The sequence below is a fragment of the Dreissena polymorpha genome, chromosome 13, assembly GCF_020536995.1.
Source record: "Dreissena polymorpha isolate Duluth1 chromosome 13, UMN_Dpol_1.0, whole genome shotgun sequence".
Lineage (NCBI taxonomy): Eukaryota > Metazoa > Mollusca > Bivalvia > Myida > Dreissenidae > Dreissena > Dreissena polymorpha.
In genome coordinates, this window is record NC_068367.1 from 19808907 (window position 1) to 19826264 (window position 17358).

At 35.3% G+C, this 17358-nt stretch overlaps 1 protein-coding gene across 1 annotated transcript; it reads right to left on the minus strand.

Moving 5' to 3' along the window:
- Positions 1-277: 277 nt before the first annotated feature.
- LOC127854503 (late secretory pathway protein AVL9 homolog) lies at positions 278-17270 on the minus strand. Its single transcript, XM_052389568.1, has 10 exons — positions 17107-17270; positions 12263-12383; positions 11972-12057; positions 11063-11134; positions 7880-8029; positions 4431-4521; positions 4288-4301; positions 3432-3501; positions 2702-2816; positions 278-449 (listed from the first exon to the last, which is right to left on the minus strand). Exons 1-10 carry the CDS (start codon positions 17185-17187, stop codon positions 278-280), a joined length of 972 nt encoding a protein of 323 aa, XP_052245528.1. The 5' UTR covers positions 17188-17270.
- Between the last annotated feature and the right edge of the window lie 88 nt (positions 17271-17358).

Genomic DNA, 17358 nt, shown 5'->3' on the forward strand with positions numbered 1-17358 from the left:
GTTATTCCTGTAAGCAGGTTAACGTCTTCTGCCATCACTAATCGACGACCATCACTCTCCTTTATACTCAAGTTGATCCTTAACTTAGCATTATCACATGATTACCATCAATGGATTTTGCGTCTTTTGCATAGTAATCATCTACATAGTCTAAGTTATCAACGGTTTGGTTTCGATCACAGACTGTGCAGGATTTTTGTGCAAATCTTTTGGAACTATCACTGCTATCCTTATCACATTTTCTGCCAGCAGTGTGGATTTGTAAACTTTTTTAGAGCTACTCTCCCAAGGCTTGACTGGTTGTTGATATTTTTAGTGATTCTGCAGCATTCATAGGAAAACTTGGTTGGTCCAGTCCACGATCAATGGTGGGGGACGCTGGTTCCACCGCCTCCACCGAATCTGTACCTGACAGCCCACTTATATCTGGACTTAGATCACCTGTATATCTGAAGTTAAAGGAAAAGTAAAAGGTTTTAGGTATAAAGTCTTCACCAGTATATCTGAAAGTAAAAAAAACAGGCTAAAGGTTTCAGGTTTTAAAACTGAAATTGATTGTACATCTTCAATCTTTGGCCGAATCTGTAATTTACCCACTGCCCCTTTCTCCGTTAATTAAACATGCAATATTCAGCCACAACTAATTGGCTAAATACCCTTTCAGAACTCTGAATGGAGTGGTTCTTTGCGCATATCCATTTCAGTGGTATGATTTGGATTTAAACCAGGGACCTTCAAGTCAAGGCCCCTACAACTAAACCACTTTGCAGTGGTGAAGTGGATATGGTGTCCACCTAGCGATCAAAAGGTATTGGGTTCAATCCCCACTGTGAAAGCGTTCTTTAGATTTCCCCTATAGACACCAAGTACTGGTTCTAGTCCCAGGAAAAATGGACTCGAGAGCATTTCACACAAGTCTTGGGCTTTCTATGCCATCAAGCTAAAATAAATAGGTTTAAACTAACTAGACAATGGGCTTAAACGTAAAACCCTGGACCGTTCCTAATGAGATAATGTGTTCCAGAAGCAAACTTTAAAAAATATTACTTCAGATATTTATTAAATATCATTACTGGTTTTCCAAACTTTGAAACATTACTTCAAGTGCTCATACAATATGGAACCTTATCTCGAGAAATTCAAAATCACTTAAAATAATTTAAGAAATCCGAAAGTATGTTAATGTCAAGGTCAAAATGAGGTCAGATGATATAAGTGTGTTGAAAGTATTCATAAATAACATCCATGCAAGTATCAAAGTTTAGTTGTGAGTGTAATTGATGTTACATAAAATACATCATTTTGGGTTAACCATATTTCGCATTCTGAATTAGTTTAAGTCCAAAAAATAGGTCAAGGTCAAGTTGACAATGAGGTCAAGTGATGTGAGTGTGTTGATGGTGTTCAAAAACATCAAAGCTATGTAACAAGCAGTATCACAGCTATGTAACAAGTGGTATTGATGTTATGAAACAATTAGCATTAATGTTATGTAACAAGCAGTATTGATGTTATGTAACAAGCAGTATTGGTGTTATGTAACAAGCGGTATTGGTGTTATGGAACAAGCGGTATTCATGTTATGTAACAAGCTGTATTGATGTTATGTAACAAGCAGTATTGATGTTATGTAACAAGTGGTATTGATGTTATGTAACAAGCTGTATTGATGTTATGTAACAAGCGGTATTCATGTTATGTTACAAGCAGTATGGATGTTATGTAACATGCGGTATTGATGTTATGTAACATGCCGTATTGATGTTATGTAACATGCCGTATTGATATTATGTAAAAGCGGCATTGGTGTTATGGAACAAGCTGTATTCATGTTTGTAACAAGCGGTATTGGTGTTATGAAACAAGCGGAATTCATGTTATGAATTGAAGTCCAATGTCGGAAAGTGTCAAGGTCAAAATGTAGTTTGCTAAAGTGTGGGTGTTTTGATAACATCAAAAGACATCAGCCATGCAAGTATCCAAGCCTTGATACAAACAGAATTGACGTTAGGCAAACGCATCATTTTTGGTTAACCAAGAATTGTTGGACCTTCTGAATTAGTCTTAGTCCAAAATTAGACCAATGTCATGGTCACAATGAGTCATGTGCTGATGGTGTTCAAAGACGTCATCTGTTCAAGAATAAGGGCTTCGAATGAGGCCTCATGTATGTTAAACAAAGCCTGTCATTTTGAGTTAAGCAGTATAGATAAACAAACAAACAAACAAGGAGTAAAAGGACGGGCAAGTCCAGTTAATATATGATACATGCAGATCATGCTAGGGGCATACAAACATTCTGATTTAGAAAGAAACAAGTACAAAGTTAACCATTAATGCATTCACCTTTTGTAAATGTAAAGAAAACAACATAAATGCAAAATACAAATAAGTTAGTGCAAAAGATATCTTCAAATTAATATAAATAAGCCTTGTCCTGAGAAAAGAGGGCTAATGTGTTCCCATATGAGCCTGTGCAGTATGCACAGGCTAATCAGGGAAAAAAAACTCCTCATGCACTGGATTTTCACTAAAACAAAACTTCCTTTAATCCAAATATAGCATTGAAGCCAGAAGTTTCTTCCTTGATTAGCCTGTGCAATTGCACAGGCTAATCAGGGTTGACACTTTACGTAAATGCATTAAGCCCTGTTATCGCAGAGGGGCGGGCTTATATATTAAATTTATACAAATATCAAACCTGATCTCCAGAAATTCCTCTGCCTCCTCCCCCACACCGGTGTGTCTCAATGTCGGGCTGATGTTTCTGTCACCTCCGTAACTCGTGCACTCTGCCAGGCCTTGTTCTATCATGCCTGACAAGAAGTGTAGGAATTGAAATGAATTAACCCTTTCTCCCATAAAAAGCCAAGCGGAAATGGCTTTTGCAACCAGCATAAAACCAGAACAGCCTGCGAGTAACTCGCAGTCTGTTCAGGTTTTATGCTGCTCGCTGCTCATGGGTATCTAAGGGTAAGAATTGAAGCCTTTACAACTTGAATCTAGTCAGAATGGTCTTTAATTAAATTTAACTTTTTAAGGGACCACATGTGCCTCAAAATGCATATCAAAGTGGTAAAGGGTTAGAAGGACAGCAAAGAGAATGCAAAATTTTAATAAAAGTACTGTAATGTTGTAAAAACGTTCTTGGATGTTTACGATTTTTTATAGTAATTTAAATCAGTTTAAATACCACAAGGTTCATAAATCAATTTGAGTAGTTGCTTTTTTTTCTCAACTATGATCATTATTTTATTGATTCTAGATAAATACAGCCATTAATGACTTCCAATTCCAATCATTTTGATTAAAGAATTTAAATTGTTGTCTCATATGGATTTCATTCCTTAATTCCCAACCTTATCCGTTCCATACATAAATTATGGTATTTATTTTATAAGTCCAAATTTCTGTAAATTTTCTGGTCATACCTGGATATAATGAAAGTATGGTCAACATGGTGTTTGCAAGCCTCTCAACAGGCGAGCCAGTGAACAATACCTGGAATCAATCAATAAAAGAATCAGTTATCCCTTATTCTCATAGTTACGGCCCTCCTCATGACTGTAACGAAAAACACTCAAGAAAAACTGGACAGTTAATGTTTTTCAATTTTAAGAAGTTTTAATCTATTAATTATTGATTAATTAAAATAACGATGATCATTTTCATGATTTTCTGTTTTCATTGGAAAGTAGGTCATGTTTATTCAGGGTGATGCTATGATTTTTAAATTACGTAACATACCAATTGTATAAGTTTGTTATTATTCATTATTTCATTAGTAGGTTTATCAAATGTTTTATAAACCGTTTTTTTGTGAAAAACATGTAAAAATATTTTAAGAACATACATGAGCAAGAGTTTCATTTTCCATTTGAGAATCTATTTAAAGAACAAGCAAATGCGCGACCGTAGCAACCAATCAGAAGGGCTGATATTATGAGAAACTTTGTACATGATACATTTTACTACTGGGAGTTTAGAAGTCTAGCCAGTATTTTGTCAAAACATTGCTGATATAAATGCAGTTTTTGTTGGTATGTCCAAGAATACATATTTAACTATAGATCATTGACATATAAAACATGACTGAGTGTTTTATTCTTGTCACTTAAAACATTAAGATGTGTTCATTAAGAGGGCCGATTCTACTGATACACATGCTAGTCATTTAATCAATCATAATTGTAAGGGGCTTGTACATGTCTAAATAACACACACACACAATTTGTGAACATGCTCAATGAATTCAGTGCACATAAATGCAAATAAATTAAAGGTTACCCAATGTACAAAACCTGATCTGGAGAATTGTGAAATAATCAACCAATCATAAGAATCAACCACATCATGAGCCAATTTATTCAAACAAATCAATAAATCCTCCATAAATGCATATGGCGTTTTGCTTCCAATTTTCTACGTACCCTTCTCATCCAGAAGAACAAGCTTGAAGAGGGTCATAACACGATGTCTGTACGTCTGCACCAGTTCTTTGATATTCATCCCCAAGAACACCTGCAAAATGTCAAGGTTATACTTAAAACCAGCTGCTTCGACAGACCTTGTCAAAGGTCACATTTAAAAAAATCCAAACTTGATGATTTCTACACACCAGAGAATTTGCTAAATAATCAAGTTTCAATAGTCGTTGTTTTAATTTCTGAAAAGGAAAATTATTATTTTGATGACTTATTCGCATTTCAGTTTTTTCATAAATTGCTTATTTCCCTTGTTTAAATAATGCTGCGACATCAGAGTTGAAAAAATAAGAAAATACACCATTAAAACACATGATTTCTGATTAGAAGTGACAACCACAGTGTAGCTATAGAGTTGGGCGCTTGTTTCTACAGATTTTGTTGTTTTTGAAATGTTGAAACACACTATATATAGATTCCATGTAATTGACGTACGGTTGTGATGCGGGTATTCTCACTAAAGATGCTTTAACCCTTTCAGTGCGGGAACCGAATTTTGAAGGCCTTTGCAAACAGTTTGGATCCAGATGAGACGCCACCAGAACGTGGCGTCTCATCAGGATCCAAACTGTTTGCTATTCTGATAGTATTCTTTGAAAAAAATGGAAGAAAATGCTAATTTTAGAAATTCAGCAGACGACATTTAAGCAGACGACAAATTTCCCAGCATGCAAAGGGTTAATCTCCTAATGTGACGTGGTCAAGACCATCAATTTAAAGGGGCCTTTTCACATTGTAGTAAATTGACAAAATTGAAAAAAAAATGTTTCAGATTTGTAAATTTTCGTTGCGGTTATGTATTTTGCCTGGAAACAGTAAGACTGAACATTAAACATGCACTAAAATATAAGTTATATGTATATATGATGATTTAAAAACGCAAAATTATCAACCGTTTCAAACGCAAAACGATTGAATAATTTGGAGAGTTCTGTTGTTATCGTAATATTTGTGACATTATCAGGACTGCCTATATTACGAATAAAATACAGGTAATTTTACGCCAGCACTGATGGCCGAGAGATAAAAGCGCTAGACTTTCACTCCAAGAGTCAGATGTGGATTACTTTTTTTTATTTTTCTGTAATTCTTTTTGTTTGATATGGAACTCTTTAGTTCTGATGTTTGCATCTATCAATTTAAAGCATTTTATTACAAACTTTGATACATGCCAACATCTGTAAAAGGTCCCTTTGAACTAGCACATACAGTAAGGAAGAGATGTATGTGACTACTTCTGCTAAATTTTACCTTTGCTTGAACATTCCTTATGCGGTTAGTGGATTCTAACCTCTCCCCAACTTTTCCTTTGACACAAACGTGGCTTCTAACCCACACTGCACTTACAGATATGAGTCGAGTTCTGAGAAAACTGGGCATAATGCATGTGCATAAAGTGTCGTCCAAGATTATCCTGTGCAGTCCGCACTGGCTAATAAGGGACAACACTTTCCGCCTAAATTGGATTTTTGCTAAGAAAAGACTTTAAACGAAAAATGGCATTAAAGTGGAATGTGTTGTCCCTGATTAGCCTGTGCAGGCTACGCACATGCATTATTCCCAGTTTTCTTAGACTCATATGTTAACGGGCAAATAACTCAAGAAAGCGTGGATAACTTTGGTTAAACAAGCAAATTTGTTGAATTGATATTTCCTGCAATTTTCACAATTTTGTGCCAGAGGGACTGACAGACAAACGCAGGGACAACGCCTTTGGCGGGCGATGAAATCGTGTGCTGCTTTATTTTGCTGACACATGGAAGTTCAAATGCTTGAGAAATGCTGAAGTAGTTCAATCCGCAAAGTGATAATATTTCATGCATTCTGAGTGCCAAAGAAATGGACAGTGATTCCAATATAACCTCAGTCTGCGGTGGTATGATGACTGGTTACGTGGTAGTAACTTGATGTATGTGGTCGCCATAGTGTAGTGAAAACAGTGTCCTGCTATCAATAAGAAGGTCAGTGGGAACGTTCTTTAGATCTCCTTCAAAGACACCAAGTACTGGTTCTACCCAGGAAACGGACTTGAGAGCGTTTCAATAAGCATCAGGCTTTTAATTGCAATCCAGCTTAAAAAATAAATAGGTTTATAGTGTTTTTTTCCAGGAGGGCAAAGGGGCAGGGCGCATTACTTTCAAAAAGGGCATTTTAGCGCGCAGTTTATGCAAAAAAGGGCAAAAACATTCCGTGAATACCTGAATTAGGGAGAAAACGTGTAATCGCATCAGAGGCAGTTGTGGGAAAAAAAGCACAATATAAACAAGCATATTTAATGGTAATTGATGTATTTAACTTAGTTTGAGTTATATTAATATATTTACCTTGCAATGTACATTTAAGTTCCATGCTATTTCAAAACACTGTACAGCACGACAAACATAATAAAACAATATATGCATTAAATCTGATTATACACATATAAATGAAACCATGTTTGTCTTATCCCATTTTCTAACGATAATCTTGTCAGATGTTTAACATTGCGACTAAACTGATCGCTAACAATATGTAAACACTCGTTTCAGTGACATACATCCAATGAGTAGATTACAAATGAATATGTTGTTGCTATCTAAAACATTTTTATGCATGGTTGATTATCACAGACATTTTATTATTCCTTCTAAATGTATGATTTCCATCGTTAATTCAATTGTTTACGACTTTATTTGCCATTTTTGCGGAGTCACAATTTAATTCTGTATGTCCGCCATCTTGTTAAAATCATGATGTAAGCGACAGGTGCACATATCAAAGTAAAATTGTACAATACGTACGCCTAATACGCGATTCGCATTTTGTTTAATTAGTATACATCTCAGTTATTATTTCAATAATTAAAATTATCGTAAAAACGATAACAATAAAGAATTAATTTGTTTGTGTTTTTAAATGTGAATATGCATACAAACATATGTCTTGATATAACTGAATTATGCATGAAATGCACAATTTCCACGAGGATAACATCATAACATCGAGTTTTTCATGAAAAGTCTCCGAAGTAACACTCCACGATTTTATCTTGGAGGTGTACACATCACTGACCGATAAGTGCGCTTGGTATAACATAGCCTCTTACATTATCGAATGATATTGACGCAGGGTTATTCACCCATGACTAATTCACAACCGCGCTAATCTTCGCTACCTTGGGGCCATAATCTGATACTCATCCAGCTTAGAAGTTTGGTAAAAGGGCAATTAAGATGTTATCAATAAGGGCCGAAAACATCGGGTGCTCATGATAGGGCAGGGTGGCAGCCTTTTGAAAGGGCAGCGTGGCGCTAAATGTCTTTGAAAAGGGGCAGAGTGGCGCTACAAAAAAAGGCATGGCGCCACGCCACCTAAAACGTCTGGAAAAAAACACTAGTTTAAACTAAACGAATTACCTGAGACCCACCGTCCAACAGGGATTCTCGCAGCGAGGCATTCAGATTGTTGTAGGTGTCTTCTAGAAGTGAGACTTGTCTGAAATCTAGCTCCAGGAAGTAGGCATGCGTAATGAGCTCCAGTTTCGCTTCGATCAGTCCATACAGTGGCTGCAATTAAAACAAGAGCACCGCCTTGCGGGAGCAGACCGCTCATCTACTTTTCTTTTGAAAGATGTAGGGACCTATCTTAATTTCAATCACAAAGGAGGGAGGGGGTGGAGTGGAGAGGGGTTGTAGCGCGGGGGTGTGGTCATTTATTACATTATCTTCCAAAAATGCCAAAAAAATGCCAAAAAAAAATTATTTATTTTTTTGTAGGGGGGGGGGGATTCTTGGGGGGGGGGATGGTTGGACGGTATTTCAAAAATAAAATAATAAAAATAAATATTTGTGTTTTTTAACCATGTTTGAAAAAAACAAGAGATGTGTTTGTCCCCTATTGCGTCGCTTTGAATTTTTTTTTTTTTTTTTTTTTTACCTTTGACCTAGAAGGATAACCTTGACCTTGAACTTCCACCACTCAAAATGTGCAGCTTTATGAGAAGGTCGCTTTGAAATATTATTTTTTTGACCATTGACCTTGAAGGATGACCTTGACCTTGAAGGATGACCTTGACCTTGAACTTCCACCACTCAAAATGTTCACCTTCATGAGAACGCCGCTTTGAATTTGTATTATTTTCTTTTGACCTTTGACCTTGAAGGATGACCTTGACCTTGAAGGATGACCTTGACCGTGAACTTCCACCACTCAAAATGTGCAGCTTCATGAGAACGCCGCTTTGAAATTATTTTTTATTTTTTGACCTTGAAGGATGACCTTGACCTTGAATTTCCACCACTCAAAATGTGCAGCTTTATGATAACGCCGCTTTGATTTATTTTTATTTTGTTTGACCTTTGACCTTGAAGGATGACCTTGACCTTGAACCTACACCACTCAAAATGTGCAGCTTCATGATAACGCTGCTTTGATTTTTTTTTTTACCTTTAACCTTGAAGGATGACCTTGACCTTGAAGAATGACCTTGACCTTGAACTTTTTTTCAACCACTCAAAATGTGCAGCTTCATGATATTGCCGCTTAGAAATTTTTTATTTGTATTTTTACCTTTGACCTTGAAGGATGACCTTGACCTTGAAGGATGACCTTGAACTTCCACCACTCAAAATGTGCAGCTTCATGAGAACACCACTTTGAATTTATTTATTTTTTTGACCCAGAAGGATGACCTTGAAGGATGACCTTGACCTTGAACTTCCACCACTCAAAATGTGCAGCTTCATGAGATACACATGCATGCCAAATATCAAATTGCTATCTTCAATATTAAAAAAGTTATGGCCAATGTTAAAGTTTTCGGACAGACAGACGCCATATATTTGACATTTGACCTTGAAGAATGACCTTCACCTTTACCTTTCACCACTCAAAATGTTCAGCTCCATGACATACATATGCATGCCAAATATCAAGTTGCTATATTCAATATTGAAAAAGTTAAGGCCAATTTTAAAGTTTTCGGACGGACAGACACCATAAATTTGACATTTGACCTTGAAGGATGACCTTGAACTTTCACCACTCAAAATGTGCAGCTTTCATGAGATACACATGCATGCCAAATATCAAGTTGCTATCTTAAAAAGTGAAAAAGTTATGGCCAATGTTATTTTTTTTTCGGACGGACAGACAGACTGACTGACACTGACGGACATTTCAACTGCTATATGCCACCCTACCCGGCCTTGATACTTTAGAAGTAAAGTGGATCTAAACACAAAATGTAACCATATATTCATAGTTACTAAGTCAAAAAAGGGCCATAATTCCGTAAAAATGACAACCAGAGTTATGCAATTTTTCCTTTCCTGTCCCCTTATGATAGTTTGCAAGTGTTCCAAGTATGAAAGCAATATCTATGATACTTAAGGGGTAAAGTGGACCAAAACACAAAACTTAACCAAATTTTCAAGTATAAAGGACCCATAATTCTGTCAAAATGCCAGTCAGAGTTACATAACTTTGCCTGCTCAGTCCCCTTACGATAGTTAGTATTTTAAGTGTTGCAAGTATGAAAGCAATGGCTTTGATACTTTAGGAAAAAGTGGACCTAAACACAAAACTTTACCAAATTTTCAAATTTCTAAGTATAAAAAGGGCACATAATTCTGTCAAAATGCCAGTCAGAGTTACATAACTTTGCCTGCACAGTCCCCTTATGATAGTTAGTAAGTGTTGCAAGTATGAAAGCAATGGCTTTGATACTTTAGGAAAAAAGTGGACCTAAACACAAAACTTAACCAAATTTTCAATTTTCTAAGTATAAAAGGGCACATAATTACGTAAAAATGCCAGTCAGAGTTACATTAACTTTGCCTGCACAGTCCCCCCATGATAGTAAGTAAGTGTACCAAGTTTGAATGCAATAGCATTGATACTTTATGAGAAAAGTGTACCTAAACGCAAAACTTAACCGGACGCCGACGCCAAGGTATGACAATAGCTCATACTTTTTTTTCAAAAAATAGATGAGCTAATTATATTATTATCGTAAACTAACATGTTCAACTGGCACATCTAGGGTGCACAATATAAACAGCGGCTGTAATTGAAATTATACGCTCTGTGAAAAGGGGGTTGAATACATGTGCATCAAGTGTCGTCCCAGATAAGCCTGTGCAGTTTGCATAGGCTAATCAGGGACGACACTTTCCGATTTTATGATATTTTCTGTATAAAGAAAGTCTCTTCTTAGCAAAAATCCAGTTTTGGCAGAAAGTGTCATCCCTGATTAGCCTGTGCGGACTGCACAGGCTAATCTGGTAAGACACTTTACGCACATGCATTGAACCCTTTTTTTCACAGAGCACAGCCCATATTATTATCGTAACCTATCATGTTGAACGGGCACATCTCAGGTGCACGATATAAACAGTAAGTAATGAGGACTTTTGGCCATTTTACATTTAACAGTTCAAAAATGACAACTGTAATACTTCTCCAATAAACTATGTGGTGTTATATTTGATGATGAAATTATAAACAAATATAATTTACAATTTATCATTTAATTTCCATCTATCTTTGTTATCAAAATAAAATATATATAACATAACATGTATGTATTAAATACTTACCAAATTACTCAGCACACAGACACTTTTCTGTACAGTACTTCTTGTAATATCATCTGTTTTTATCTTCAAATCCTGTCAACAAATGCAGTATACATTTATTGAAAGAGATAAAATCATCCATGATCAGTAAGTACAATTGTGTGAAAGTATCAACAAATTTGTGAAAGTGGCAATTTAAAACAAGCGATGTGTTTGTGAAACACTATGTCCCCATATATTTGACCTAAGACCTTGAAGGATGACCTTGACCTTTAACCAATCAAAATGTGCAGCTCCATGAGATACACATGCATGCCAAATATCAAGTTGCTATCTTCAATATTGCAAAAGTGTACATTAAATGAGCACTTTTGAACCATATATTTGACCTTTGACCTTGAAGGATGACCTTGACCTTTCACTACTCAAAATGTGCAGCTCTATGAGACACACATGCATGCCAAATATGAAGTTGCTATCTTCAGTATTGCAAAAGTTATGGCAAATGTTAAAGTTGGCGCAAACAAACAAACAAACAAACTAACAGACGGGGCAAAAACAATATGACCCCCACTATAGTGGTGGGGGACATAAAAAGAAAAATTTCTCAAAAATCCTGTACACAAATCTACTGCAAGTCGCAAGCAGCCGAAACATAAGCAGCCATTGTCTGTAAATTGTAAATACATGTTTTGATCTACAAACAGAAAAGAAATACAGGTCATAGTGCAAAACTGAAACCACTTCAGCATGTAAGAGTAACAGAAGATGCTTGTACTGACTTAAAAGTATAAGTTTTGTGGTTATCGTATGAACAGTCAATGTTCATGATATTGAACAATCCATTAAAGAGTACTTGGAAAAACAGACGAATTTTAAAGCTATGAGTGTCAAAGATCAAACAAAACAATAACAGAACAACAATTCTACCTTAGTCTCGATCTGTCTGTAGCAGGCCACTCCATATACTGTCCTATGCCTGTCATCGAGACCAGGTAGGTGAAAATATATGCTGTCTGCAATAAAATCAAAGCACTGAAGGCACCGAAGTTGTTTGCTATTGCAAAAAAAAAATCAATGTGCCAATTATGGTAAAAAAATATTTTATTTACTTTTGAAACTAAATTACTTTTATCCTTAAAAATTAAGATGAACATTAAGAAAATAATTATCCCCTTACTAGTGTGTGCCTAATATTAAAAAGTAGTTGAGTAAACCCACCCTGGGTGTAGTTATGAGCGCCATCAGGTATTGCAAGCGATGGCAGATGCTTCCATTCTGCTGGTGTTTCATGACTGTCAACGGTTCCGCCTGGGACAAGCGGTGGGAAGGCATAATCCACCTATGTAAAATAGCTAAAATATTGAAAATTGTAATTTATAGAAGTACAAGACTATAGCTTAATCCGATGTATTTATTTACGATGGATTTATTAATTTAAGCTTGAAAATTACAAACTTAGATTTATAGAGATGCTGTCTGTGTTAGGGAAGATTCAGTACTTCATTTTTTTGGAAGCTATTAAGAATGATGAATTCTACAAAAGTTGGGCACTAAAGGTAACCATAAAATGAAAAGATTGTGGAAATCTACCTAGTGCTTTTTTATGGGGCCTTAAATTTCTTGCTTACCCGTAATGGTAGACCGTAGAAGACATCAATTTTCCAACAATTTCTAGATAAATCATTAGATGGGGCCTGAGAATATTGCCCATGTGAAAAATAAGTTAAGATTCCCAAGGACTTCATTGTTTTGCTGTATACTTTATCCAATACACAATTTTAAAAATTCAACCATTTAAAAATATTTATAGGAAGCAGTGTTTCTTCTTACAAAAAAATGATAAATGAACACCCCATATATGAAATGCATTAACCCTGTAGATTTCACTTTAGGAGTCCTGGAAATACTTTATGTACAACATTTCGTGTAATGCATCCACTTTGCTACACATGACTTGTTTATTTCTTGTTGGTCACCATTATTTCCTCCATTTTGAATGTATTTCCTGCAAAACTATCAATAAACTTGCATAGGAACAAATATCATTAGTTTTAAAAAGCTGGCATGTGAAGGAGGAGGAAACCACCAAAATAAGTCATTCCACCAAAACATTGTTATAATTTCTTCTTCATTTACAGCTAAAAAACTTATGTTTTCACTTCTTTTAGTTTTGACATGAAAATGTGCAGTTCATGAATAATAAGTATGTTGACTTCAATTTAATTTTTTACTACAATATATACAATATATACAATATAGTTTATATGTATTTTAGGGCCTCCAGACCAGAATATACAGGGAAAATGCCCTTTACCGTAAAAACGCAGTCATAAGTCTACCCGGATCGTAAGTCGGGGGGTATACTTTGGTACCAAAATTGGAGATTTTGAGTATGTTAGCTTCATAAGTCGAGTCAGAAATTTTCTGTTTACTCACTTATACCAAACTCACGTTCAGCAGCACTGTTGTTATTTAAATTCTCCGAAAACTCTATCACACGTATTTTAAATGCATTGTCATAAGCCTGGCGTTTTCAATTGCCAGACATTTTCAAAGATTCATTGTAAGTCCAGTTGTGTTTTTGATTATCTAATTAATAAATGGTTGCACTCAATAATCAACGCTAGTAATTATCCACAAACTATTTTCCGCTTTTAATCCGATGAAACAATATTATCACTGTAATCCGATCTTTGTACTTTTAATCTGACTGTCAAAACAATTGATTAGTGTCTCAGTAAAACGTGTTTTTATAACAATGATTGACATACCCAAGAGACCGCTAACTCCACCTTTTTTCTCTGAAACAGTTTCAAAGGCGGAGCTATACACGTGCTCAAGCATAATGGGACGATTGCAAGCGAGTTACAAACACGCGATTGGTTAAGCATATCGCTTCTCTAAACAAAGGAATCCAATTTTGTCGGCGAGATAGGTGTTCTTTATGGCTTCTTGACAGGAAACGGCTTTCCTTTGATGACGTCAAACTGTCGATTCACACATACTGCGAATTTTCGCGAGACTTTAAATGATGTCCTTGATTCTTTGTTTCCATGAACAGTAAAAGAACAACACCTGCTTACATGAAGACTTTGGATTAAAATTATCAAAATAAAAACAAGAGTAATTACAAACTGTGATTATATTAATTGGTAAGTATCAGTAAAAATACGACGTTTTGTTAGTCGTAAATCAACGAATTTTTTGTTATACAACAACAACAACTATTGCCACGGGGATCAATCTTCGTCGAATTTCATTATTTTTTTCATGGACTTTCATTTTTTTTTCATGGACCACCTCATAAGTCGATACCGGTTTTTTAATCAAACTTTGGAGGTAAAAAATCTCGACTTATGACTGCGTTTTTACGGTTCTCTGTGAAGATTTCAGTCTTTGATCGGGTCTGATCAACAACGAGTAGGTCACGCGAGCTGTGTTTCATGTTATTTCTTAAAATTTGACCCAGCATTTGTAAAAATCTTGCAAGATATGTACATTTCCAGAAAGGATATTCATATCTGCGTTGAATATGACTGAGGTTAGGGCTGCAACAATATACCGGTATATCGGTATATATCGCAATACGCAATCCGCATATTGTATTGCGATATGATTTTCATCATACCGGTACGAAAATTTTACAAAAATTCATTCACATTTCGTTCAAAAAAGCCATCCGAAATAATGATACAAAGATAAACAAAACAAAGCAGTGTAAATTATTATTTACGTAAAAATAGCATTCTAAAAAGTGTATTATACAGAGTAGCGTTGTTACATGGGAGCATTCATTCGATGCTTTTGAACAGATTATCGTTGAATTAATTGCGCACAGCTGTAAATGTTTCGTTCGATTCTGATTTGAGCATTATTTGTAATCCGAATTTCGGAAACACGCTTCCAAATTTTAATGCTAATGCGACAATAAAAAATTATAGCGTCAAATAAAAAGTGCTTTATCGTTTGTCTCAATAAAAAGCGCGTGAAAATTATACATACATGTAGAACGTCGCATGGAAAGTATGGGTGTATTTTGTGTTGTATAAAAACGGGAACATCACGTCAGCTGAATTACGCGTGTTCAGTGGGAAAAACGCCCCGGTTGGACGTTATTTCATCACATCTTTAAATAGTAACAATTGCAAAAATGTATTGATACTTAAGAAAATTTGCGAATGTTTGTGTTTCTTATTATTCTTGAGCACATTTATAGTAAATATTTACCAGAATTTGCTTTAAAATTGGAATTTATGGGATTATCGGGTAATTGGCAAGTTATAATTTTGGTACAAGTTAGCAATATATTGCGATATATTGCAATACAGGTTTTTGAACTGACAATATATTGCAATACGGTTTTTGGCGTATTGTTGCAGCACTAACTGAGGTCATGAAAATCACTGCACAATTGATGATGTTATATTTGATAGTGATTTTTTTTCAGAAAATATTATTTTTGGTTATAATTTGAATATTTATCATTCAAAAGGATGTTTTCACTAATAAATAGCATCAGGGGTTTTTTTTAGAGACAGGGGAAGACGCTGGACGCTGGGTGAAAGGGGAAAAAAAGAGTGCGAAAGAGAGATATTAGGGGAAAAAATAAAAACTATTCATTTCAATGTCTATAACTCATCAAAAGAGACTTGTCTCTGTCCTTTTTGTTCTTAAACACATTTAACAGGTATTAAAGTCAAAGTCCTTAATAAAGTTGCAGGTGTAGATCTAATAATGGGAAATGTTTTCAACTATATTTTTGTACTGGGGCCGGGGGACGATGTCAATTTTGTGATTTCAATTTCATGATGAATGGGTTGACGATCTTGATTTGCTACAGTATTGGAAGGGAAAGGAGCGGCAGCTGCCGATTGTTTACTTTCACTTTCACAATGTTCGATGTTGATTACCTCGGAATCCTGCTGGGTTATAACGGTTTTCGATGATTCTTTCTTAAAAAATGCCTCGATGCGTTCAGTATCTTCCGAGTTCGAATGTTTTATTTTGTTTGTGTAAGAACGCTAATTGTGAGACATTTTTTTCTGTTTTCACGTTTATACCTCGGCTTGCACATAGCCCGGATGAAAATTCGACTGGTTTCCGGTAATTAATTGACAAAACACCCTTCTCGCGCAAGACCGGTATCCAGTAAAATAGTCACATGATTATTACGATTAGTTGCCCAGTTTACATGACGTTATTTAAGAGCTATATTTAGAATAACTGGGATTCCCAGATGTTGTGTGTTCGTCTGGAGAGAGAGAGAGCGCGAATTCGTTGTACATGGTGCAAATTGGATAATTGTCGAATGCCCCAAGGAAAAATAAACATTTCTTTGAGAGAAAATATTATATTTTGGTGAAAATGATATTTTTGGTGGGGATATTGTATTTTAAGGGGAAAAATTCTGGTAGGGGAAGACGCCGAATATCGGCGTCACTTTCTTAGTAAAAAAAACCCCTGAGCATAGCCACACGCTAATCATCTGTGACAGAAGCTAGGTCCTGCAATATAAGCATCATTTCCGGATTTTCCAAATTATTATCGGAAAAATCTGAGGAACGAGGGTATTTCCGAAAGACTAAAATATTGTCTTTATTTTACACACTTTTTTCCAGTTGTATTAGCATAGTTTGTTCTGTTTGTCTGGTATAATTTACTTATTTAATCTAGACCTTCTGCACAATCATTTTAAAATTTTTGTATGTTTTTATACATTGTTAAATTTCCAGTACATACAAATTTGACTTTATGCCTTGAGAATTTTTCACAATAAATAAATTGAAATGTTCATGAAATAAAATATGGGTTAATTTCTAAATTTGTGCATTATCTCTCTTATTTTTAATTTATTTTGCTGCCATACCACTTTTTTTTAAGTACTTAATTATGAAGAATACATGTATTATCTCAATATTCCAGGGAACCAACTAAACTGTAAGTGTTTCAATAAACTCTATAGTCTTCATTACGTCTATAGTTTAGTACTGTGATTTACTGCTGTGTAACCTGTACCTTTCAAAATACTTTATCTGTCATCAATCAATAAACTAAAATTTCACCTGACAGCCTTTCTTGTGGTGAAAGCCAATCACTACAATATGGAGAACTGGCTTGGAAGTGTTTATTGCACTGGTTGTCATTACTTCAATTATGTTCGTCTACAAATTATTCAATAAAATTTGTATGTTTTCATTTTGTTGACTTCTACTTCGTCTACTTCCGGGGAGAGATTAACTTCCGATAAAGGGTCGTAAATATATAGCAAAGGAACTGAAATTAAATTGAATTATTTTAATTCATTTTATGCATTA